This window comes from Haemaphysalis longicornis, unplaced genomic scaffold (genome assembly GCF_048455015.1).
Source record: "Haemaphysalis longicornis isolate Haplotype H1 unplaced genomic scaffold, Haemaphysalis longicornis Haplotype H1 scaffold_8, whole genome shotgun sequence".
NCBI lineage: Eukaryota > Metazoa > Arthropoda > Arachnida > Ixodida > Ixodidae > Haemaphysalis > Haemaphysalis longicornis.
In genome coordinates, this window is record NW_027526445.1 from 70,334,527 (window position 1) to 70,361,855 (window position 27,329).

Below are 27,329 nucleotides of genomic sequence, written 5' to 3' on the forward strand. Positions count from 1 at the left end.
ACCCGGGTCTGGCGCTTCAGCGTAGTGACACACTACATCAGCCTTTCGGTGCCCCAACTTCTGAAGTGTCTGTTGATTATTTCCATTCGCTGATTTATTCCATTACTGGTTTATTTCTGGGTCGCCTTGCCAGCGAATATTCCTCACCGAATAGATGCATCGGGCAATCTATATTTGCATATCGTGTTTTCAGTGCTCGGAAAGCGCAAAACCGGACGTGTAATTCGCGGCGCCATGTGCGTTTATCCGCGTTTCTTTCACGGGTGGTACGTCAACAGACTGTTCTGCATGTTTTATGTAGAATATTGAGAGTTGTTCAGTTCGGACCTTTGCTTGTCCGTTCTCGTGCTTCCGTGAACATGTGTGATTTTCCACATAACAGAGGGAGAAAAAGAAAAGGATAGAGGGAGAGTTGAGTAACATCCATTCTCAACGCATACCTTTGCCCCTGTGGCTCAGGTTGACTTGAATTTTCATGTAAACGTACTGTGCATCACCATTTGGCCTGTGCAGCTTCGCAAGCCAGCCACCTCTACTGACTGGAAGCACCGATAATTTTTTTACCTTCAATCGGGACTGTAACCTAACCGAAACCAAAGTGAATGCTCTTGGAAAAGCTTTGTTTACAACATTTTTCTCACTCACCAGGGGAATAATGCTCGGCCCTTTTATTACTAACCTTCAGAGATGAGTTACGCTAAGTGAGCAGATATATTTCCGGTGGCCTTGCGATTTCACTTCGTGGTTCTGAAGGTGGCGTCAAGAAATTGTCATGATTATGTGGAAACTGAGGAAATTGGAATGTTTGACAGGTCGTTTATCAACAAACTGTATATGTCTACCTGCCAACAGCTGCCGAATGAGAGATGTGTAAAACAGCCGACAGCAGTAGCTAATGATAGTACCCGGCCCCACTATATAATAACTAACGGTGCGTGCAGCAGTCATTGTTCTTGCTGTTCTGTTGCCCCAAAGTCCACGCAGGGCTTGAGGTAATTATCGCTAATGCAGTGTGACTAGATCAGAAGGCCCACAATTTAATCAAAAGTTTCGCCTAAATATTTGTCTTGCAGGAGCATGCTGAAATATTTTGAGTAAAAAAGAATAGCGTAGGTAACAAAAGCATGAACTAACGGTTCCTGAGCATAGCACGTGCACCAAATGTCCTTTCAGCTCACGTCACCATCTGCGATAGATAAAAGGGCGAAAGACGAAAGCGCCACGCTGATATACAAGTCTACTGGCCTCAGCCACGTAAGTAGCTTCCGGTGTCACATTACTCCACTGCGAGAGGGCATAAGGATAAACATACCTCAGAATATGCAGTGGCAAAACGAAGGACGTAGCACCTTTTTTGTGCTTTTCACGAGGCCATTATGCTCTACGTCAGTAGATACTAGGTAACCGCGCGTTGAGTGGAGGTCTCCACAGCATGGTGCCCGTACCTTTAAAAAAACGGCAAGTTCTACTCGTTGGTTGAGAGTGATCACTGAGACAGAAGGAGGGACGATGACACAGCGCTGAACTAACAGCTGAAATTTCTTAGAAAGCAACACTTAGGCTCTACTCTAATGAATGTTTTACTAAACTTGTGGGATCATTTTGAGTGTTGCCTAATTTGTTCCAGTTAATATTAAGCTCCTATTTATCTCTACTGAGTTCTATTCCGTCCTTATTTCGGGTAGTGATCCAGATTTTTTACAAAGACTACTATTAGCGGAATTTTCGAAACACGATTAGTGGCTATTAGCAGAATCTCCAAAACGAAATCAAAGAAAGAAAGGTAAAAATGAGTGACAGTTGTAAAACGCGCAGATAAAAGTTTCCCATACACCACACTATCTACCATTTTTTGTATTTAGCATCCTCCAAATAACAAAGATGTTCTGGACCCCCTGTTTGTATTTTGATGATCACACTGTGGCTGAAACATTAACAAAGAAACAGTTCGTCAGGGATATAAAAATAACACTATGACTTGCCAAACATCAAAAGCATAATAATTGGAAAAATGTTGAAGAAATAAAGCGCCCAGTGCGAAATGTGTCCGTAAATTCGTGCGCCCACAAGTCGCGTTGAGAGTAAAATAAAAGCCGCTCTGATCCAGCTTGGGGTAGGATGATTGTTCTACGAAGCTCCCAAATAACAGCAAAATTAAAATAATTGCATGCCATTACTTACTGCCGGTCGTGCATGCGGGATGCTCAGAGCGCATGACAAGGTTCCACGGCTGGCGATCGGCACGGTTCTTTCACCGATTAGTAGCGCCAAGCCAACGCATCGCATTAAAAGCAAGCTGATGGCGTCACCGGCAGAGAGAGAGAGAGCGTCACCGGCAGAGAGTTCATTGGGTGGGCCGGACCCTTTTTTCTTCGAGCGGCCTGAGGTGCGCTACGCCGCAGGCATTTTTTTTTTTTGCCACTATTTGGAAACTACTGTGACCATTCTATTCTCCAAAAAAACTGGAAAAAATGGGCAAAACATCGCGTAGCTGTGGTATTTGTGCAGAACCAGCGCACAGCCTGGTTTCTGCACTTGCGTGTCACTAGTTGTCGAGCCTTAAAGGGACCCTGCAACACTTACCATCGACTACTCGGAATGTATTTTGGGGTAAGGTTTAATGTCCCAGCAATCTCCCCCGCAAGAATTATGAAAATCCGTTCACTATCACCGAAACTACGCGCGATGAAAAATCGCCCATAAATGGTCCCTCTCTACTCAACCGCGGACAACGCGACGAAAGCTGCGCGCTCTCTCTCGGAGAGGGGGCGGCGCGCGGCGTTCTGTTCGGCGGCCTGGGATATGTCACAGGCCGGTGAGTTTCGTCCTTTTCCCCGCAACGTGGACGGGTCTATTTTCGGTCTGGGGCCACAAAAAAACAGGCATGGTGGCCTGCTCGCAGGCAAGCGCTCAAGCTGGTAGGGCGTTTTTGGAGCAATAAACGTTTGTTGTCGAGTGGGCTAGTTGAAAGTGGAATATTTAGTTCGTCACTCAAACTCCGCGTGCACTCAAAACAAAAACACCAAAAGCATGCGGACAGGTTCAGACGTAGAAGAGGTTCATACACGGCGCCGACGACGGGTGATCGTCACAGGAAATGCCAGAATTTAGCCGCGAAGTTGACCAGCGACAGCCAATAGGACCGCCAGGACAGCCATGGCCCGATTGACGCCGCAGAGACCATGCCAGGGGTGCATAATAAGGAGAAACGAAGAGAGCGCGGTTGGTTTTTCCGCGTCGTTTACGGCTATTTGCGCGCTTACCGCTTGACGTGCACGTGTAATATTTGGCACGCGTGTTCCTGGAAGTCAAATCTAAACGACGCGCAGGTTTACTTGCACTACACAAAGAGTGTTTCAGGGTGCCTTTAAATGATATCTTCGCTCCGGATGCTCTGAAGATTCGTACACAGCAGTCTGCGGCGCCGATCGGCAAGTGTTTCAATGCAAAGCGTTATCTGGTGCCTAATATTTCCTCCACAAACCAACGTGTCGGTCCAATGCTCTAACCTGATATTACAAGCGCGCTTGAACATTTGAATGAACAGTTTTGGGAGCCACTTGTAGGAAAAAAGCAAAATGTCGCCGTGCACTTGTATTTACCTTGGAAGAGCAGTGCGTGTAGGTGAAGGCGATCTTGTCAGGGATGCTTTTTCCGCCATTTTTCTTTAGTGATGAAAACAAGGCCTAAAAATTTAGCGCCCTTTCAATAAATTGCACGAACATTTCATGAACTGTTTGCCAGCAATGCGCTCGGCCGAGAGAGTGCGCAAAACAAAACACGTTTCTTTGGGATATGTGATTGAGCATGCTTTCAAGCTAATCAAATGACGGTAACTTGATCAGTTCGACTCCGGTGGACAAATATCAGGCCTTTCCCCCCTCGCGTAGTATATGTCTTACGGTCTGTCTAACGCACCAACGCAAAACGCTAGACCACGCAGTACAGCACTCAGGTCGCATCGACCCACGTTGAAATTTCCCACCGTACAATGGGCAGGTGATTGGTGGGAGATCGGTGGGAGGTGATTGGTGGGAGCGAAGCAGTGCATGCATGTCCGGCTACCTCCTACCGCCCGTAAACCAGTAGCCAGCCACCATTATGTGGGCGTGGTTAGACATGCAAGACAACAGCCAAAATGTTCCTCGGAATGCCCTATAAGGTGGACGAGAATAACACCGGCTGGAACGTCCCCACGAGACATTTATTTACGAAGAAAACCCCAATACTAACACTTGAAAAAGAAAAATTTGTTTTACGCCGAATTAACAACGCAGCTATCTGCGCAAACTGCAGGATATACAGAATAGTCGTAAAAATTGCTAGGGATGCATAGAAGTTTGTTAAAATATGCCTAGCAAGAACTGTTCACGTGCTATTCAACTACATGTAGAAATACTTCTACTCGCTACCTATCGCCAGGAGCATCCTCCTTACACCATTTAACACCATATAATTCCTCTCGGATAGGTGGTATTCATTGAAATGTTTAGCTCTTAATTTTTTCGCTTGGCCACACTGAAATGGCCACGGAAATGGCACGGCTTGTGCCACTGAGGCCATACGCCGAAGAAAAAGATAACACTGACGTGCGTCGTTTGCTCCGTTTCAACCCGATTCTCAACGATGGTGTGAACAGAGTTGTTGTTAATCGCACTTACATTGAAATCGCGGCATTACTTCGCCTTCGGCGGGCTAGAGCTTGGAATGTCCAACCCATATCATGCGCTTAGCACGGATAAGTACCGCCATCCCGCGGAGCCCGACGTAACCAGTAACGGCGCCCTCACATGGTCGCCTGCATGCGTGTCTCGCTATTCAATACAGGCTATAGTATAGACATTAAAAATACACTTACGAAAAATTCGATAACAAAGTTTGCACCAAAATTCCATGGCTCGTATAAACCAATTCAAAATAAATGAAATATGGACTAGGCCAAATACAGTTTTATTAAAAACGATTTGTTGATTATAAAAATATCAACATTGAATTGGTTGAGCAGGGGCATCCCTCTCACACCCGTCTATGCTTCCATCCCTCTACGTTTCTGGTATTTCCCTTAGCGCTCGTATTACCGTCTGTCGCAAAACTGATTCCCTTTACAAGCCAGGCGCTGCGTCACCCTTCCCGCCCTCCCTCGACCCTCCTGCATAACTGCTGTTTCCTTTTCTTGTCGCGCTATGCCTGCTTCACCAACACAAACTACCGATCATGCAACCTCACCTTTGTTTTCGAAGAGTGATCAATTATTTCACAATGATTTTGTTTGCATTACAGGTTCTATGACACAGTGATTTAAGGATTGCCCCTTAAGTAATATGTGGCATAGCCGATCAGTCAATAAATCAACAGGCCGGGCAGACAAGTGGACCGAGAGCTTTAGGGACAGAACAAAAATCACACAAAATTATGGTTACAGGAGTTTAGAAATGGTGTTAGTGCGCTTTTGAGCCCATGAGGAATGCAACCGAAACAATTTCTGTACGGAAACATAAAAGAAGGCCAGCATTGTTTCTCATCTGAAGGTAGGTTTAGAATAATAAAGAGCACAGATAATTGCAAATCAATGAACGTCGCGGAAATATCGCAAAACATGGGTGGTGACAACAGAAAACAAATTAAAACAGCCTGTACACTTCTCAGCTGCCGATGTAGCATGTTTGAGTAGAATTTTCTTTCCTGGCGAATAGCAGCAGACAGACGGCATCAGGTTTGAACAAACTTTATCTCCTGGAAGTGCTCACATATTTTTAGTTACAATAGTAATAAAGAGGTTTGGCGACCTTTCTCAAGAAATTCAGTTCCATATTGTGTACCACTATTTTCTCTTCCTGCAAGATACCACGTAGAAAATAAAGTAGACCTCTTACATCCTGCATTACGTTGTGTGATGAAAGATCGAATTCGCAGTAGGACAAAGTGTTAATTTATAGGAAACACTGTGAACTGAGCGTGTTCACGAAGACTGCACTAAAGAAAATTTAAACGCGTGTATGTTTACTTCTAAGACCTGCGTTAGCCGTAAAGGCTGCAGCAAGCCATCACTGGTATGCTTGTGGTTGCACGAAGAAATAGACCCCAAAGGCTTGGCGAAAAAAGGAACTCGCAGTGTTTTCGGCGCCGGAAATATAATGAACTCCCTTTAAGCGAGACTGGGAATATCTGCACATAAGTGCACACAAGCCTCAAGTCGCATTAATGCACTCAGCGGTCGGGTTGGTTCCACGGCCCCTAATGAGCACCCGGGTCAAAAATAGCACCGCATAGAGCAACTGATCGGACACTCCACGACACTTCTTGTGGTACAGCCAAAGGCCAAATGAAGAAAGACTGCAAGCAAGGACTCGGGTGGGACTGCAATAGACGAATGCTACCGGGGTTAGTCCGTTATGCTCTTGAGCGATACAAATTGCACATGAGACTGTATTAGGTATTTATGCCAACCCAACTGTTTGTATTCACCGTAACCCTAATGAGAAATATCGCATTAGTTTAGAAATAGCGAAAAAACGACATTACACGTGAGATTATTATCAAATGGCAAGGGAAACTTTTCACTTGCCTTGCGTTTGCCAGCCAATCAGGGCGTAAACCGACCTCTTTTGTAGTTGCGAACTTGTTTTTGACCGTTCGTTTATCCGTTCGATTGGTATTTTGGCCGTGACACCTACTTCGCTGTCAAAAAATCCGCCTTCAAAAAAAAAAAACCACGAAAATATTAGGCACTCAACAATCTTTCCGTGTACTTTGGCACTGCGTATTAACACATATCCTCTATACAGCTTACATGCGAGCAATTTGAGCAATGAGATGAATATATTCGAGATTTTTGTGGCTAAGGATGCGTTGGAAGAGCATGATCGGCACAAGGCAAACGGGATGGCGCACACTAGACTTTCAAGGTTGTACTAAATAAAGCTCGTGATAGAGGAGGTGCCTTCGCTCCACTCCTCTCGAGAACCCTTGCATAGGCCCGTTGTTGCGCCCATCTTTGCAATTATGTTGTCGTTATCTGATCAGAATGCTCATTATATTACCTTTTTTTCGATTACTCAGAAGGCCAATACAATCGGCGTATTTTTACATAACCGTTGCCCCTGTTTATTTTCAAGATTTTGTAGCGCAAGCTACACTACGCTACCACGGAAAGTCTTTACGTGGTGACCAGTTTTGCCCTTCAGCGCTAGAAGTCAACCCAAAACCCCTTCCGCAAGCGCCCGAGACAGAGCAGCGGCCGGATAACCGGGAACGGTAGGCCAGGAGGGAAAGAAGACGCGCGGAACCCGTGCGTGGCACGTGGCGGAGGAAGGCGAGGATGCCGCCGCCGCAGCGATAAGCGTGCGTACCAAGGAGGGCCACGAGGACAAGTGCAGTGCAGACTCGTTTGCGATAGAGGAAGACGAACATCCAGCTGTGGTACCTCGCACAATGTGAAGACTTACACACCGCCGAGAGTCGAAAAATAGGCAAAACGCTACTTTTGAGTACAGCTTCACTACCTTTACGTCTAGCGCACTAGTGTGACCTTCCTGGATTTTTTGCATCGATTCATTAAATTTGTTTCTTTTGCCTGCCCATACGTTTTTAAGATCCGCTTGATTGACTTACCCCAACCACCGGGATAAGCGCATTCCACGTACGATTTCGCTTTGAACGCTGCTCACAATACTCAGTCACAAAAATTACAGCTACCGGTTACTCGCTTTTTACCGTATTAGGGTAGTTTTGAATGATTTATTGCCGCTCATTTCAGAGAGAAACCGCGCATTGAACTTCCTTTGTGGGAAAATAGTGACACCCTGCTTCCACACATGAGCCAGTAATTAGACAGTTTTATTTGACCATACGCAGAGAGTTGTGCGGGCACGTAGGGGCAGCACAGCGCGCTCCGCGAAGTTCTCGCGAAGAACCCGTTTTAGTTGGCCGCGCACAGAAGTTGGTGCGTGCATATAGGCGCCGTGCAGTGAACAGAGGGCGACACTGAGCCGCGACGCCCAGCGCCGCCATCGGGAAATGGGAAAAATACTGGGTCGGCCACCGCTCGCCAGCGTGCTCGGGTTTCGGTTGGGCACCTGCTTGGCGGCACCGGATTAAATGTAGTATACGCAGTTTTAGCCTAATTAAAACATACTACAGTAATTCTATAGCACCGGGCTAGGAATAGACTGAAGGATTGAACTGTTGACTACGCTTACGCAGGAGGGGGCAAGCGATATTGACTTCCCAGTGCCACGCATTGCCAGAACGCAGGTGGAGCCTTTCGTGTGCACGTTTTCACGTTTCCACATAATTTTTTCAGCGAATTTGTGTTTTCGCTTGAAAGCACAAATTCATTAGCTGTTCACAGCATTGGAAAGAAGCCGTTTTGTTAGCATACTTGAAATCGAGGACCGCCGTGGTTTCGTGAGCACGGTGCTCCGTCTCACTGGATCGATTGTTTGGGTGTAGTGCGGTCTGTACGCTGCATTACGGGCTAGTAGCATTGACTTCAAAGCAAGTATAACTACCTTAGATCAAAAAATGTAGATCAGGCGAGTGGGAAGCATCGAGAACTGCGCGCCAACTGGCGGCGATTTTCGATTGATTGATTGTGCGGTTCAACGCGCCGACAGCAGACAGGCGATGAGGCGCGCCATAGTGGGGGGATCGGGGTTAATTTTGTCCACCTGGGGATCTTTAAAGTGCGCCGAAATTTTGAACACACGGGCGTTTTTGCTTTTCGCCTCTGTCGGAAAAGCGGCCGCTGCGGCCGGGAAACGAACCTGACGACGATTTTCAATTTCACGGCTTGAATTATCGCCAAACATTCCCAGAATATGTCCTGCTACTCGCCCCTGACAGTTCGTTTCCGCTGGTGCCGGTTCGCCCCACTCCGAGATCACGGAGCGAGCACGTTTTCTTGCTCCGTGCACGAGGTCAAGCAATATCGCCTCAGAGCGAAAGGGGCGAGGGAAGACTGCAAGCTCTGTGCCTTCCGTCTCCTTTTCCGCGGATACATTCGCAGCGTACACGGGTTTCGCTGCAAGCCCGCCTGGAAATGCCTGTGAACAATTTAAGACTATCCCTTCCTTTTTAGGGGTAAGCAGGGCCTACAAATATTAGAATCATCATGAACTCCGTTTATTTTTCATTGTTCTCTGAAGTTGCTGTTGCTGTTGTGAGCCCCGTTAAAACGGCTTTGTTTTATTGAGCATCATTTATTTGCAGCGCAAAAATCCCACATTCGTTGCTTTTACACCTTGTACTGACGTATAGTATTTCGACTTTTTGACAGGTTTTTTGTCATACAAATGACCCATCATATTTTTCCATAAAAGGAGGTGGGACGTTGCAGCCATCAATAAGTTCTCTTACAATTGAAATACGGCTGAGTGTTACATGCCGCGTGAACTTTCATTATAAACGCCGCGGAAGACGCTTGCATGATGCAGACGAACCAACCTTCGTGCAAATACTGCCAATGAGCGGGGTATTCGCCAAGAGGGGAAATTTATTGTAAGCTCACGGGTATTAACAGCTGATTTACTTTGACAGCAGCATATAATCTGCTTGGTACTCATCGCCGCTGTATTTTCTAAAAATTTCGCGGAAACATGTGCCGCCGAAGAGGCTGTGACCAGCCTTCCCAACTCGGACGATTCAGGGCAGCGAGGGCGGTAGGTTTCCTTCTGCGCTTTGTTTCTTTTAAAGCCTCTCGGTCTATAACACTCCATCCTGCCACCGTTGCAGCGTATTCCGCAAACTTAAGCCACTTCAACGCACCTAACCACTTGATAGACGCCTTTGCAAGGACGCGTGCGCAGTGCCTAAAGCAGGCGGCCGGCCAGGATGGTGCGGCTCGGCCTACCCAGTGTTGCGCTTTTTAAAACAAAACTTAAAACCACTCTACAAACAGCTTAAGCTTGTGCCACACAGGAAACAAGCGCTGTGAAAAACAGAGGACGAGGCATGGACAGGACAAGCCCGGTTCTCTGTTTTTACGGCGCTTGTTTTGTGTGTTGCAATGAACCAACATGCGCAAACCTATTCCCTTCTGTTAAGGCTGTGCTTGGTGGTTGCTGAAGCGGACAGGGAGCGTTCTACAAATCTTTAAATCATGATAGTTTATCTTGAACCGGACGCATCCATTCTGCCCTTTTCGTTTAGTACGCGTTACATTTTAGCTCGAGGAGTTTGAAAATGGGCGTCCCGGTGTTGTAGTATCATGAGTACAGTAGAAGATGACATGAGACGCCGGCACCCAGAACCCCCAAGGTACTATGCCCCTAAAACCCAATTCGCGTTTGATAAAAAAATTCGCTCAGCTTCCACTTGTTCTGCGAGGGTACAGCACTGCAGAGCCTGTGCCCTTCTTTTTTCATCGGAAACCGGGCTGTTGCAATTCCCATTTATTTTTGGATCTGAGCCTGAAATTTCTTCATGAATGGCATGCCCGGATTGATTTGTCCCATGCTCTGCCATCTCTCACAACGTGGACCGTGTTAGCACGCACTAGAGCCCGCGGCTCATTCCGAAGCCAACGTCCTTTTTACGACCCCAAAGAAAGTGCTTAGCGCTCGGAATGCTTAGGGTGTCGCACGAAGTCATGGATACAGTATTAAAGCGCGGAAAAGTTGCAACAATTATACAAGTAGGTATCTAAGCGGCGTACGCAAACTACACAACGCGCATTGTTGTAAACAGATAGTTAAATGCAATCCAAATTCTCTGATCCATTATTATAGTGGTTTACAAAATATATGAGACAAGAACGCTCTGGGTTCCCGTAGTGTCTTGCTCGTTTTCCCGATCGAACTTCATTGATCTGACCCACCGGGTTAAACGGGAGGCTTGAGGGTAAAGGGAGGCACACATGGGTGCCGTGGAATTAGAACATCTGTTTACGTGTCTCGTCGCGGTTCGTCAGCGCCGGGATAACATCGAGGGTATTTTTAATCATACGCACTAGAATCCTCAACATCTTCTTTTCTGGACCTCCGTTTAAAATGCAAGGATGTAGCCAGCTCTATCGGAAACAAATTACCCAATTTGACCGATGTCCTTTCCTTCAGCCACAAATATGTTGGTTCCGTAATATTTCAGTCGGAATAACAGGTTTCGACTTCTAATGCAATTTTAAAATTATTGGAATTCGTTTAGAGGCTTGTTTTGTGAACAAACCAAGTATAGCGACACTATAGGGACCGGGCGGCCGTTGTATGGCACCACCGTCGCTTCAGCGAACAGCGCCGCCCGTGGCGAACCGCTCGTCAGTGGAATGCCGGTGGCGGTCAGCGCAGCGTAACTGTGCATGGCTTTCTGTCGTTTTTCTGCGATGCGGCTTGCGAAGCGTACGTAACCCCACGTGCCTTTTTCAGATCGGTAAATCTTGACCGTGGATGTGACCTTTACGAGGCATGCCATGTGTGATTTACGCCCTATACTCAGTATTTACAAATCGCAGACGACGCTCAATGCGCCAAGCTGGAAGTCAAGTTGGAAGTGAAAGTTCGTTGCTTCATGCAATTTGTTTTGCCTGCTTGCAGTTTCGCGTATCGAGAAGTATACTGCAGCTAAATGCTCCCACAAAGCCAGTGTGTGCAACTGATCTAGGAATGCTGCGGCGCTGGTCTTGGGCCGTTGATGACGAAACGGCATCGACGTCGTGCTCAAGCGAAAGACAAAGTTGGGGGGTGTCTCCTAAGATTTACCTCAAAACAGAAATTGTGATGGACGAATCCTCCGGGACTTCTTTACCTACGGCTGAAATGTGTTTAATTTCACAGAAATGCTCTTACTAGAGTCATCAGGAATCGTTGATAGAATAAATACCGCATTACAGTAGAACGTTATTGCTTGCCGTGGAGAAGCATGGCTTTACAAGATTTGCCATGGTTGCTGGCTAGTTGGTAAATAGTTTTTCAAAAACCAATTACTGCGTCGCTGAAGGACGCAAGACAGAAGGGTGCCCGAAACCTGTACTCAGCTTCACAACTGAATTCTGCGGTCGGTTAACAAGCTGCCGCCTACGCTTGAAAAATAATGCACACCTTCGTGTAACGACGATGAGGGTTTATCGTAAAGTTCTATCGATGGGTTTCCTTGGTTGCCTTCTGAATCTAAACTTTGACTAGTTGAGCGTCGAATTTGACCAGCACGCAGTTTGGTCTTTTGATCGGAGCGTCTTTGACTTTGACCATTTCCCATTCGATTTCGCAGGAAGAATTGCTTCAACCATAATAATCATTAGACGGAGGGCTAGATGATATTGCTGTTTATTTTGAACTTCCATGCCCCCCTCTCCAAATCTAAACTTTGTTCAGCGTGTCGGAAATGTGTCTGTGCTGGAGGACTCGGGCTGATGCACCCATATTTGAGGCAATTAATCGCGCATTTTGGGTGTCTTCACCAGCCATTACATAATTTTTTAGGTACTCTGTAAAGAATACTTAAGCATTAAAAACACCGGCTCATGTTAACGCTGCCACTTTTTTTAACCCTCGGTGCCAGCCTTTATTCTACGCAGGTGGTAGGGGAGGAGGGGTAGGGGAGGGTAGAGGAGGAGGGATAGCGGATGGTTTGTAGCTTGGGCTATTGAGTTGGAGAATAACTTTGGCTCTTGATAAAATGACTACCACAAACGTGGGATTTACACTTCGGCTTTCAGGCTCCCATGCTGTCACAGTGTCGCTCACAAAAACCGAAGGCACAAAGCTCACGGTTACAGAAAGTGCAAACTACCGCAACATTTCTACGGCTACATGGTAATCCATCTCGTATGCAGGTGCCTTTCTATTTAAAGCACACGTATCGAGGTATCCCAGCGCTAAGGCTGGCGTGGAAACCGTAGTCATTGCAATCAGTGAAGATAATTTAAAGTGGTAGAAATCAATAATAAAATGGCTAATAGCTTTATTCCTACTCAGATCGCGCGGAGCTAGGCGCAGAGCGCTGCTAAAGCGCTCATGTCCATGTAGCCCATTCCCAACCTTAGAAGCATCCAATGAGTTTGCTTAGCCGTTACTGCATTTAAGAAGAGATGAATACTAATAATAGTAGTTTTATTCGTACTCAGAACGGGTGTAGCCAAGCGCAGATCGCTGCAAAATGCGCTCATGCCAGTGCAGCCGATACCCAACTTTAGAAGCGTCCGACAAGTTTACGTAGTCATTACTGCATCTAAAAACCCAGACTTTGTTTCAGAACTAGACTTTGTTTCACCGCAAATATACGCTCACAACACCCCCGAAACATTCAAAGCACCGAAGCAAGCACGACAAAAACAATGGGATGCTGTGTAGTCCAATGCACCGGCTCATTCCACTGACGAGAGGAGCGCCGAGTGGTGGCGCCACCTATCTAGCTGCCCGGTTCCTATACAAATCCACGGCAGTAACAATTGCGCTGCTTCGTGATGAAGTAAAATAGAAAAGCAAGCCATAATCCTAGCAGTTTTCAGCACCCGCCTGCAAGTCCTCACCCCTGACAGAGAGATATTAGTCGAGACGGCAACGGAAGTGGAATCTAGGGTTAGTAGAGAGGTCAATAATTCTTTGGGGACGTCCGCCTGTAAATGAAAAACAATTACGTAAAGTCTTGTTTTCCCGGTTCGATCCGCCCTTTCCGCTGCTTAGTTTCAACGGGCATGCAAGGACGGAGTATGCCGGTTCAGAACACTTACTGCTACCAACATAATCCACTGATAGATCAACAACTTGCCTGACTATCCCCTCCTCCCAACGTGAGACTTTTTTGTCCTTATCGGACACAATTGTGCCTGTCCCACAGAACGACATATAGAATATTAAACAATGAAAGGTACCATATGTGTTCCCGTGGTATATGAGGTATGCTTCAGATTACTTTATGTGGTTGTCTGCCACCACAAGTATATGCCACCAAGGGAGCACGCAAATGTGATGTCTATTCCATGCCACCAATAGGCTGTTTTCGACCAATTTAGTAATGGGGCTACCACCGGCCTGAATCGGTTTTTTCATGCAGCCCCCTACACCACAATAATAAATCTTCAATCTCTCGGTTCATGCGCGCCCGACAAAACATTCACTGTTACACAACTTTCATACACGTTAAACCCTTGTGCGTTTCATGAAGCAGGTGCCCATTCTATTCTGGGCTTTTCGTGGCATCCCGAAAGAGACCCACTGGGTAGCTCGAGGCAAGTGCATCAGGAGGCCCTGGTATGCAGATAACCGGCGGCGGGGCTGGCCTTCGCCTAGCTGCCACCATGACTTTGTGACCGTGGCTCGTATAAAAGATTTCTCTCTCCCGCTCTCTGTCGATATCGTGCATGCGGACATAAGTGTACCTGTGTTGGTGTCTGTGTGTGTGTGCGCGCATGTGCCAGTGCGTGTGCGTGTGTGTAAGCGTGTGTGTGTGTCGTGGAAGCGCATAAACGTGCGTGTGCGCACGTGTCCTTGTGCAGGCTGTGGGTAGGCTTCGCCTGCAGGCTGTGGTAGCGCAGGCTTCGCTTCTGTGGGTGTGCGTGTGTGTACGCGTGTGCGCGTGCGCGTGCGCGCAGGCGTGTCTGCGTGTTCGTATGCGTGTGTGTGCGCGTGTACGTGTGCGTTTGCGTGGGTGTCTGTGTTCGTGTGCGCGTGCGTGTGCGTGGGTGCGGTAGGGCGGGTGGGCGGGCGTGTGTATGTGTTTGTGTGGCTGGGTGCGTGCATGCTTGCGTGCGTGTGTGTTTGCCTGTGTACTTGCGTGCGTGTGTGCAGGTTCGCGCGGGTGGCTGGCCGCGTGTGTGTGTGTGTGTGTGTGTGTGGGTGTGCGTGTGTGTGCATGTGTGTGTGCGTGCGTGTGCATGCGTGCTTGAGTACGTGTGCTTGCGTGAGTGCATGTGTGCACATGTGAGTGAGCGCGTGCATGTGTCCGTGTGCGTGTGCATGTGTGTATGCGTGGGTGCGCGTGTGCGTGGCTGCGGTCCGAGAATGAAATCCTAGAGAAATACAGTCTGCTTGCCATAGTTAGTACGAACATGTGGTAAGATAATATTTTTGTTCAGGCAAACCTGGTGCCATTAGTGTTTGCAAGCATAGAATTTGAAGTTCAGAAGTGTGGAAGATGTTTATTTTCTTGTACATATAAATAAAATGTTATATTCGATAAGTTCCTTAACCTTTAATATGTTGTTTTCATGAACAATGACTCAGTGTTTGTACGAAATGGGCTAGATCTGGCAATTTTCAGTGCTTGTTTTTCAAATGTCTGAATTGTCGTCAGGTGAGTTCTGCAAGTGCTACCCTATGAAACAATGTATTAAAAATGTACGAATGGAAGAACAAATATAAAATGACCTTAGTATTATCTGATCAACTTAAGTGCGAGATTTTATTATTATTCTTATGCCGTACGTCCTCATTTTTCTGAGGTGTGAAATGTGTCGATGGTATTTTAGGTTACAGTCGACTTGGAAATCGAGAATCTAAGAGGAATCGCTTACAATGATTTGGTTCTCCGCAGTTTAGAGGGCGAAAAGAAAAAAAAACATTTTTGGGGTTAGCTGAAGAAGACAAATTTTGTTTTGAACGCGTCTATCTCTAACATATTTTGAGAGAAACAAACACGTCAAAACGTCAATCAAAGCTTAATTTCTCTCTTGATGCAGCAAAGATATTTAGTTAAAGGTGTGCTGTCAGCTCTATATAGTACGCTTTTTAAATGAAGACGGGAACTAGGTAAATCTTTGACCTAAAGTAGGAAGAAAAGAGGCCCCAGAATCGAACCTACAGGTACACCAATATAAGCTGTTTTTTATGATATATGCCTGATATAATCGCACCTTCTGGCTGCTTTTAAGGAAGTAGTTTTCTAATAATAGTATCGGTAATGCAGTTAGCGCCAAATATATAAAATTATTAAAAAGAATATTATCTTTGATCGTTTCAAGTGCTTTCATTCGGTCTATAGAAACGCCGCCAGCATAACAACCGCTGTTTATAGACATCCTAAATATGTCAGTGGGTGAAATACGCTTAAGGTCACAGGGTACCCGGAAGCGTATTCCCAAACCATATCCCGTACGGGCCCAGGCGAACCACACCCCCTTCAAACCACGACATCCGAGCGTGACGTCACTTTCTCTTCGTGTGCGACTTCATGCGACGTGAATGTTTTTTTTTTCTCGTTTTAGGCGGCGGCCGATGGTTTCGATCCGTGCGTGAGGCTGGGGCTGCAGCGCTGGGGAGCTGACGCACGTTTAGTAGAAGTTAGAGGCCCAACCACATCCAGCGTACTTTCTGCGTTTTCTCTCGTGACGACGCCAGCTGCCGCTCGAGCAACGCCGATGTGTACGCTCGCCAGATATCGGCGCCGACCCAGCGCGAGAAAGCAGCGGAAAGCGGGCAGCAGCGGTCGGGTTTCACGTCTTTCTCGTGCTTTGGGGTCATTCCTTTCAGCAGAAGAGAATCAATTTATTTTTAACTTGTGGTTACCCGCTGCCTTGAGACAAATTGCAAGCTATTTCTGTTCGAAAGCGCTCATTCATTTGTGGCTTGTTTGGCTTTCATTGGGGAGATCGGGTATTTGCGATAGCCTTTTTTTGAGTTAATAAATAAGCAGCTCTGGCTACTTCGCTTTACGTATTAGCATGATGGGGCTTTGCTGCAAGATTGGTGCGTGACGACCAAGCCTTATCAACGGCAGAATGCTAGCGGCACATGCCATTCTATTCTTTGCTACCGTGGCTTGCGTCGGGGACACTGAGGTTTTGCGATAGCTTTTCTTGACTCAAATAAGGGGGCTGTGGTTACATCGCTTGTATTAATAACATAACTGGCTTCGGATCCAAGATGGGTGCGTAAGAAACAAGCGTTACCACGGCTCAAATTTCTCAAACACGACCAAAGCAAATCACTCGACAAAAAACTCCCACCTCCCCTCGCGGGAACCCCTGTGTAGATGCGACGCATAGGCGGAGCGGCGAAGGGACCGCGTTTTATAGCGCGCATAACGTTGAGGGGATTGCGTAAGCCGGTCCCAGTCGATGATGACGTTGGCCTACTTGTAAAGCGGCGTGGACTCTAGGTGTTTGAGCCAAGCGTGGATGTTGCTTCGCCGGAGAAGGGCACACCGGTTATATGCGCAGCACGCCCGAAGGAGAGGAAACCGCGGAAGAGAGAGTACTGCACATGCGCCGGCCCCAGCGCGTCTGCCGCGGCTATGACGCAACGTGCCGCGGCTATGACGCAACACAATCCAACACAATCCACTTTAATCCTGTTGGGACGCGTCGCTCGGCAGAGCTTCGCAAGTGAACAACTCGCGTCCCAAACAACAACTGAACTTTTATTATCATCCTTCGTCTCGAAGATAACTTTCTCGTGCGGGCGCATGCGCTCTCTGCACCGCACACAGAAGCGCCGCTTTGCGTCGCCACAGTACTCCCCCCCTAGTGAGTGCGCGCACAACGGTCGCACTCGGACGACCCACTGCGGTTCATAAGTTCATGCGCACCGGGGGTCTCGTCCACCGTCCACTCCGCGTGAACCGTTTGAGGATTTGTTGGGGCTGCGCTACGTGGTCTGCCGGGGGTGCCTGCGAAGATGGAGCTCGAGGTGGTGCAGGTGCTTCGCTGTCGGAGTCCACGTGTGCTGGTTTTACGCGGTCTAGAGAAACCACGTCGTGACGACCACCTCTGTCGATTGTAATGTGCTTGTCTGCCCGTCGCAGCACCTTGAAAGGCCCGTCGTACGGGGGCCGGAGTGGACGCTGTACGGCGTCGTGCCTCACAAACACGTGAGAGCAGGAGGAGAGTTCCCGGTCCACGTAGACTGGCCGGGCTGCGGGCGGACGCGGAGGAACAGCGCGTAGCTTGCTCATGATGTCTCGCAGTCGCACGGCGTAGTCCGCGTTCGCGTACACGTTCTCGTCCTTACTGGTAGCGAAAAACTCCCCTGGGAGGCGAAGCGTTGTTCCGTACACCAGTTCAGCAGAGCAGCATCCAATATCTGCTTTCAGAGCCGTCCTAACGCCCAACAGAACAAACGGCAGTGCCTCTACCCAACTGTGACTCGCAGTAGCCGTCAGGCTCGTCCTCAGATGACGATGGAACCTTTCCACTATACCGTTGCTTATCGGATGGTAGGCAGTTGTTCTGATGCGGGAAGTACCCAAGAGCCGGGTGACGCTTGCGAATAGGGCGGACTCAAACTGTGTTCCGCGATCCGTAGTCACGGTTGCCGGCACTCCGAAGCGGGCCACCCAGTGGAAGATAAATGCGCGAGCGACGGTATCAGCAGTCATGTCTGGAATGGGCACGACCTCCGGCCATCGCGTGAAGCGATCGATGCAGGTTAGCAAGTAGCTTTGCCCCTGACACAACGGCAGTGGTCCCACAATGTCAACATGCACATGGGCAAATCGACAGTCCGGCAGAGGGAAGGATCCCAAGGGGGTCACAGTATGTCGCTGAACTTTGGAGCGCTGGCATGCGAGGCACTCTCGTGTCCAGTGTCGGACATCCCGGTTTATTCCTGGCCACACGAACCTCGCTGTGCATAGCCGTTGCGTGGCTCGAATCCCGGGATGCGCCAGGCTGTGCAGCAAGTCAAAAATGCTGCGACGGAGGTTCGAGGGGACGAACGGTCGGGCCCTGCCTGTAGACATGTCGCAGCATACGGATCCTGTGGGTTCTGCCAACCATTGCAGCTTCAAGGCGCTGGTTGAAGACGTCAGTAGACGCTTCAATTCTCCATCACTGCGTTGAGCCGTCGTAAGTGTGGTGAAGTCCACGCCGCTCGGCAGGCTGATGGCATTCACTGGACCGCGCGAAAGAGCGTCGGCAGCAGCATTATCCGTGCCACTAACATGGCGTATATCTGTCGTGAATTCTGCGATGTACGACATTTGGCGGAGCTCCCGTGCCACGTGCGCACCAGAATCGGAGTTCGCGCGCAATGCGTAGGTGAGTGGCTTGTGATCCGTGAGCACAAAAAATTCTTGTCCTTCCACATAATGCCGGAAATGCCGGATAGCCGCGTATATGGCCAGGAGCTCCCTACCAAAGGTGCTGTACCTTCGTTCGGACGGGCTCAGTTTTCTGGAGAAGAAGGAAATTGGTCGCCACACTCCGCTCACCCTCTGCTGCAACACGGCTCCAATCGCTGCATCGGAGGCGTCCACCATGACGCATTGAGGAACACCAGGCTGCGGGTACGTGAGCATGGTAGCATTTGCGAGAGCTTCCTTAATCATCCGGAATGCTTGTGTGGATTGGTCGTTCCACTGAATGGCAGTTGCCTTAGATCCAGATGCCGCAAGTAGGCTGTGGAGAGGGTGAAGGATGTTGGCGCATTTCGGGATAAACCTACGGTAGAAATTCACGAGTCCCAGGAACTCTCGAAGCTGGCGGAGGTTTTTCGGCTGTGGAAACTGCCGTACTGCTTCCACCTTGTCCTTCTGGGGCTGTACTCCGGCACTTGAAATGCTGTGGCCCAAAAATGATAGTGTCGGTACCCCAAGCACGCACTTTGCCGTATTGATAACGATGCCGTTCTCTGTCAGTCGCTGAAGTACGTAGCGCAGATGCCGCTCGTGCTCTTCAGGAGTGCTGCTAGCAATCAGAAGATCATCGAGGTATACCTTGCAAAAGTCGAGGCCACGGACAACGCCATCCATGAACCGTTGAAAAGTTTGGCCGGCGTTGCGTAAGCCGAAAGGCATGCGTAGGAACTCGAACATTCCGAACGGCGTTGTTATTGCGGTCTTGGGAATATCCTCCGGTGCTACGGGTATCTGATGATATGCTCGCACTAGATCTATTTTAGAGAAAATGGTAGCACCATGCAGGAAGGAGGTCATGTCATGAATGTGCGGGACTGGGTAACGGTCTGGCACGGTTACCCGATTCAGCGCTCGATAGTCCCCGCAAGGGCGCCAATCACCGTCTGTTGATTTTGGGACCATGTGAAGAGGTGACGCATATGGGCTGGATGAAGGACGTACTATCCTGAGTTCCATCATGTGGGCAAACGCCTGTCGAGCCAACCGCAGCTTCTCGGGTGACAGGCGCCGTGGTCGCGCATAGACCGGTGGGCCTGTGGTTTCGATGTGATGCAGGACGCCGTGCTTTACTTCTGGAAATGCCTGTGGCTGTCGCGTCAGCTCTGGGAACTCTTGTAGTATTGCGGTGAAGTACGCTTCTCCAGCCGGACTAAGCAAGGCCGGGCTGATAGGGGGGTGCCAACACGGCGTGCCTTGTACCGCTCCCCGAGAAACAGGATCTTGAAGCCGTTTGTTGCGGACGTCGACCAACAGACCGAAGAACTGGAGAAAGTCTGCGCCTAGTATGGCGAATTTGACATCAGCAGCTATGAACACCCAGCTAAACGTTCTGCCGAAACCGAAGTTCAGCGACAGTGAACGATGGCCATATGTTGTTATCACCGTGTTATTGACAGCTTGCAAGGGCGATGCACTAGGTTTCTTTCTTTCAGCTTGTGACGCCGGTATAACGCTCACCTCGGCGCCTGTGTCAACTAAGAAACGTACTCCGTTGTTGCGGTCGGTAACGAAGAATACCGAGGGACGACTTGGAGGCAACGTAGTAGCACTGGTCGCCCTCAGTGCCTGCCGCGGCTGTTTCCCGAGTGCGCGCACGGTGGGACACATTTACGCGCACTACTTCCGAACCTCCGATGATACCAGCAGATATGCTCGTGCTGCTTTTGCGATAGCGGCGTGTTAGGCTCGGTTATCGTTTGCGCCCTCCTGCTTGCGTGCAAAGCTGATACTTTTTCGGCAAGTCGAGAAATCTCCTCACGCATCTCTTGAAGTTCGTTTAGAGGCTGTTGCGCTTGCACGGCAGCCATGGGTGTGGGCGGGGTCATCGCTACCAGTTTGTCAGCAAGTTCGGCGGCTGCGGTTAAATCCTTGTGCTCTGAGGCCGCGACGACCATGCGGACGCCTGAAGGCAACTTTTGCAAAAAAAGTTCTCGGAGCAATGCTCCATCTATCGTGGTTGATGTCTCGCCGAGCAATTGTTGCATGTGCCGCAAAAGCTGACTAGGAGTACGGTCGCCGAGTTCCGTGCCGCGAAGCAATTGCTGCAGTCGTTGTGGTTCGGAGGGCGTAACTCGGCGAACAAGGGTTTCTTTTAGCGTTGCATATGCGTTTTCGACAGGTGGTGCGAGCAACAGATCCCTGATTTCACTGGCTATGGCGGGCGGCAGACTGCTGACTACGTAGTGGTATTTCGTAAGGTCTGCGGTGATTCGTCTGGCTGCGAACTGAGATTCCACTTGTATGAACCAAAGTGCGGGGTCCGCAGTCCAAAAAGGGGGCAGCTTACCGTCGACTGAGGAGACTGTCGGAGGGGCGTCGGTCGTGGACGTTGAATCCATATTGCGGCTGGTTCGACACTCCGGTCGCTGTGTCTGTATTCCGGGTCACCAATGTTGGGACGCGTCGCTCGGCAGAGCTTCACAAGTGAACAACTCGCGTCCCAAACAACAACTGAACTTTTATTATCATCCTTCGTCTCGAAGATAACTTTCTCGTGCGGGCGCATGCGCTCTCTGCACCGCACACAGAAGCGCCGCTTTGCGTCGCCACAATCCAATCCAATCCAAATCAAATCCAATCCAAGCCAAGCCAAGCCAATCCAATCCAATCCAATCCAATCCAATCGAATCCAATCAAATGCCCCTCGCGAGAGAGTGTTCGCTATCGGAGAGGAGAGGGGGTGAGCGGCGGAGAGCGCAGCTGGCGCGGCGAGGAGAATGGGGGAGGGGTGGACAACGCCGACAACAACGACGACGACGCCGGAGGGACAAGGCGAGTGAATCAGATGCTCTGCATTTAATATTCGTTGGCAGCGTCTGTTTAGGGTACCAATTTCTTGGTCCCCGCGTCGCCTCGTGGCGTGTTCGAGCGGTTGAGCGCTGGTGTGCTGGCATTTTGTTTTGAAAGTCCGTTGTTCGAATCTTGCCAAACCTGATTTTTTTTTTTTTGCTATGAGAGTTTCACGGGCTTTTCTTTTTTTGCAAGGCAAATAAAGGGGGCCAGATGCCTTGCCGTTAAACCTACAAGTGACGTTCGATGGCAACCTCAGTATCAAGGCAGCCCCGAAATTTGCTTTGCTCACACTTTGAATTCATGAAGCTGCAGTTGGTACATAGGTTAAATCAAGTAGCAAGTAAAGTTTTGCGAAGTGCGTCTCCGTTCATCATCCTATCGTATTTTGTTCAGATTTGACGGTAATGACTTGGAACACATTTCGCACGATGTCAACACTTGCCCCGAAAAATTTTTTATAAGGCAAGGTTCTTGTTAAGTGCAGTTCAACAATCGACAATAACTGTGCATTAAATGACTTCAACTAATGGCATGTTTAATACAAACGTATCCAGCAGCGCACCGAAGCGGCGGCTAGCGCGTGACTATACTAGCACACTATAGCGTGACTTCGCCGGTCTCATGCCCCTGTGACACGGCAGTTTCAGTCGCGATCGAGCTCGATCCCGTTCAAACTCAATCTTGGTTTTTCAAGCGCGATCGAATGAAAGCGGCGATACTCTCGTCTCCACTCAGTAATGGGACAGAAGGTGACGACTTCCACTAACGCCACAAACTGTGTCAAATAACTTGACCCAAATGAGTGTGCGGTAATATTTACATAGTTACGTATACCTACGTCCGCGCGTAGTTACCAGACGCCGCCCGCAAGTACATTGTTAGCGCCATCTGGCGTACACGATTGTAACCAGGGCAACTTTTCGATCGCGTTTGAAACGTGCCGTGTAGCAGCGGCAGTGCGTCGAGCGCGTTTGAAAACTCGATCGCGATTCACTTCAATCGCGATTGAAAGTGCCCGTGTCTGCGCGTTGCCGCCGAACGACGCTGACGCTCGCGCGACGCGTGATTTCGCGTCCATGAGGTTAGGACTTTAACCTTTTTGTACATATACGTTGCGGAAAGCACTCTCAATAAAGTAAAGGCAAAAATTTGCTTTGGTCATTTGTGGTGACGCTGCTTCGCGGCGGTCGATGGTTTAGCTCTGTGCGCGCGCATGACGTACGCGCTGGGAAGCTGAAGCACGAAGTATACCTTTGCATACCTGTTCTCGCTTCTCACTCTCCACACTCTCTTGCGAGCCTGCAGACGCTCGTCTTCCATCCTGTTCCTAGTTAAGCTAGCGCTGGGCGCGGTGCTTTAAGTGCGCGAGCAGGCGGACGCTTTTTCACGTACATGTGGTCATTGTTCACACGATCTCCCCGATGAAAGCCAAACAAGCCACAAATGAATGAGCACTTTCGAGCAGAAATAGCTTGCAATTTGTCTCAAGGCAGCCGATAACCGCAAATTAAAAAAATTGATTCCCTTCTGCTGAAAGGAATGACCCCAAAGCACGAGAAGGATGTGAAACACGACCGCTGCTGCCAGCTTTCGGCTGCTTTCTCGCGCTGCGTCACTCCGATATGTGTAGAGCGTAGACATCGGTGTTGCTCGCGCGTCAGCTCGCGTCGCCACGCGAGAAAACGTCGAAAGTATGCTGCATGTGGTTGGGCCTTTAACTTCTACTAAATGTGCGTCAGCTCCCCAGCGCCGCAGCCCCAGCCTCGCGCACGGAGCGTAACCATCGGCCGCCGGCCAAAACGGAAAAAAAAACCTCCGTCGCATGGCCCCGCGCGAGGGACACGAGTAAATGCAGAGCATTGGGGGTGGTCACGTGGCGTAGGTTGTGGTAGTTGGCGGTGGTAGTTGTAGTTGTTGCTGTCGTAGGGGTTGGGTAGTTGGGTTGCGAGACGAGAAAGAGAGAGAGAGAGAGAGAGAGCGAGAGAGAGAGAGAGACGAGAGACGTAAGTACGTAACGTGTTATTGCCATCGTTTGCACCCCACCCTCTCTGCGGGGCAATCGGTTGGATCTCAGCCGCAGCGCTTGGTTTCTCTTGAATGTGGCACCCGGCGGCGCGGTGCGCGGTGCTCCGAGCGAGCGGCACAATTTTTGTCAGCGACCGATAGCGAGTAGCATGCGTTTACGTGCGCCGCTCATTTTTGCTATATGATGTCCGGCGCTCCTTTTATGTCCGGAGTACCTTAGGACTGGGAGTAGCAGACACGAGTAAACGTGGGAGCAAACGTCAACCAGGGAAGGAAGGAGCAACGCAGTGACTTGAGTGACTGAAGCACGAGCGACCGCTAGCCGCTTTATATTTCCAGCGCGCGCAGTAGAGGGAGAGCAGTACGGGGGGGGGGGGGGGGGATAGCGCGCATGCGCAAGCAGCGCGCGCCCTTCCACGCCGCACCGCGCTGCTATCACGCACCTGTTACGCCGAGACCGCGACGGAGCGAACGGGCTGACTACGACGCATGCGCGCGCCAGCTGCTGTTGAGAGAGAGGAGGGAAGGAGGAGAGGCGCACCTGCTGCGGACGCGGAACTGTGGACGCCGTCCGACGCAGGAAGAGGCGAGGCTAAGAAATGCTCTGCATTTAAAAATTCCACGTCGCATGAAGTCGCCCACGAAGAGAGTGACGTCACGCTGTGACGTCGCCGTTTGAAGGTGGTGTGGTCGGCCTGGGCCCCTACGAGATATGGTTTTGGAATACTCTACTCGGAACGAAGCTAAACTGCGAAGAGAAAGAATGTCAAATTCATTTATGTAATAAGTCAAGCGTAATTATAACAATTTTTCAATTGCGGTGCTGAAAAAACGTAATATGCCAATATCGTGGTTCTTATTAAACCAGAAAGGATATAGTTTTTTTATGTACTTCAAATATTTACCTCTTTGAGACCATGCGGAAACACGCCTGTCTTGAACATTCAATTAACAATAAAACCGAGCACATTTGATATGACGTCGGCTGCAATTTCGTTGTGGGGAATATGCACTATCGAAGCCAACTCTTTTCACCGTCAAGTTGCTTATTACCTTGGGAGTTTGGTCTGGCGTCATATTGGCTGGTTTTAAATTGGAAAGAAGAGCCTCATACTTCCTCGTTCACTCGTCGCAGACTGCTGTTTCTGTAAAACTTTTTGAGTTTGTTATCCACACTGTTTATGAACGTACAGAACATAAAATATATTCTGCACAACAGTGAGGTGTCCCGGTGCCAAACGCTGCAATGTTCCGTAACCATGCAACCGCGATGTTGACTGATCACTGCACATCGCACGCTCATCGCCCACCACACGTGTACGTAGTGGGTTACAAGTAATGAATTAGTTGTAACCTGTTGCATTTCGCTGTAATATTGCGATGCGAAATTATCTGAAAAGGGAAACAATATATTTGCAACAGCTTCTTTTCCTGTAAAGAATCGGACAATTATCAATTCGAAATTTCTCTACACATCAGCGCACGCCATAGACGTCCGAAAGCGTCGCCGCCACGTTTAGACAGTTGCAGATTGCTTCATTCTTCTCACAGGACAGACTTTCCACTTCTAAATTTGACACGGTAACGGGCACCGGGGAAAATTTGTGACTGCCTTTATCTCACCCCTTCTAGCAGACGACGCTAATCATCGTCGTGTCAGTCTCCTCCTCACGAGCCGTTGCGTGCTCTCGTGGCTGCATCGCCTCGTCCGCATTTCTCGTACGTTATACTAAAGCTTCATCCTGTGAAAACAGTCATTTCGTTGAATCATTCATCGTAAATCAGAGATACGATCGCACAGGTACCGAATTTTACGACTCTACCGGAGGTGTCGCAATAGAGGCCGCGCTTTTTGTGTATATAAGTGCCACATTAAAAAAAGGTAGAATGAAACATTGCAAGGTATCGTTACTCTTGAGTAATTTGTTGATTACTTTTTTGAGACTGTAGTTCTAATTTGTCACTTCTTTCAGTGACGTGTTCAAGTCTCCGGCCGAGGCACCGTAGTTTTCACTCTCGGCTGCCCCGCAAACGATCACCTTGACTGGCCAGGGCGACGCTGTGCTCAACTGAGCTATCATCGTTGAAGCGCTCTTACTCATGACAACGTTATTTGCGTGGACATGTTTTAGTAAAACGCTAGTAGTTTCTTTCGAACATTTTTAGTTTTCTGAACCACACATTATTTGGGGAAAGAATGCGAAAATAATATAGGCGTGAACTGAACAGCAAATTTAACCCGGGCATATCTAGCAATAGACCAGTATAATCACTTTCACAGAAGCGCTCAAGTAGGGATCAAAATTTCGAAACTGCGTGTTTACTGAAGAAGCGCTGAAGGACTGAGCAGATAACATGCCCGATAGAAATTGTATTAGAGACCCTTTGAGTGTTTCTAATAGAGAGATTTAGTTTCATTTGCGTACAGAGTTCACGCACATAGCGGGATTAGCACACGTAGCCCACGCCGAAGCAGTGTTAAGCCCCTATAGTTGCATGTAAAAAAACCCTAAAGTTGCCTAGATGGATGCGCGTTCCACTTATATACCGGCGATATTCGTAACGCACTTTACTAACAGACAGAAAGTCTGCTGTAGCCACTCGTGATTTCGCGAGCCTGTTGCTATGGGTAATTTGACAGATTAACAACTGGAAAATCACCCACATATATGAAAACCAAAAGTTATTTTTCTATTCAAAGTTTGAATGAGCGTAAGAACGCCCAAATAGGAGGCGATACAGACAGCTTAGAAGATGATATCGCAAGTAGGGGTTAGCGAAGAAGCTGTTACAGCTGCCAAGCGGGAGGGGAGGGCTCCGCTATGTTCGTCACCTCTACGTACGGAAGCAACGTATACATGAAGTGAAAATTCGAATCTCAAGTACGCCTGTGAAACTCAGAGCGACCCATTTCCTTTCTTCTCATACGCCCACCCCATCCATGAAAGCCGTGCGTGCGTGAGGCTTCTTTCGTGGAACTAACGGAACGGTGTAATTAGTGTCACATCATGGCGGCGAATGGAGCATTCTGGGTTGGTTTTACACATCAGGACGAACCGCTTCCGCTCACTGACTAGAGAGAGTCTCTGTTAATTATTACAATGACTTGGCTAGTCAGTGAGCGGAAGTGGTTTTTATGGTTGGGTAAAATCAAGACAGACTGATCCGTTGTAGTTGCGAAACGACCCCAGCGAGTATTGCTGTAGTGAATGGGAGAAGTCTGTCTTGATTTTAACCCAACAGGCTAAACAGCTTCCGCTGACTGACTAGCTTGAGTCATTGTAAAAAATTAACAGTGACCCTTGCTAGTCAGTGAGCGCAAGAGGTTTGGCCGGTTGGGTTAAATCAACACAGATTGCTCCCGTCGCCACATGATGCGACACTGTGTTTAGACCATTACCATGAACGTCTGTTTAATAGCACCTTTAAACATCACGGGCTCGTATATAGGATTGGTATTTGGCTGTGAGGGTGCAGCAGTGGAAGGCATTCGTGTCACTAGATAT

The 27,329-nt window shown here is 48.8% G+C and overlaps 1 protein-coding gene across 1 annotated transcript in view; it reads right to left on the reverse strand.

The window, feature by feature from the left end:
- Positions 1–17,439: 17,439 nt before the first annotated feature.
- Positions 17,440–27,329, reverse strand: part of LOC144148336 (uncharacterized) — a 44,870-nt gene continuing 34,980 nt past the window's right edge. The window contains exon 2 of the mRNA XM_077679885.1: positions 17,440–17,878. Within this exon, the coding sequence (XP_077536011.1) occupies positions 17,440–17,878 (439 nt within the window). The remainder of the gene's footprint in view (positions 17,879–27,329) is intronic.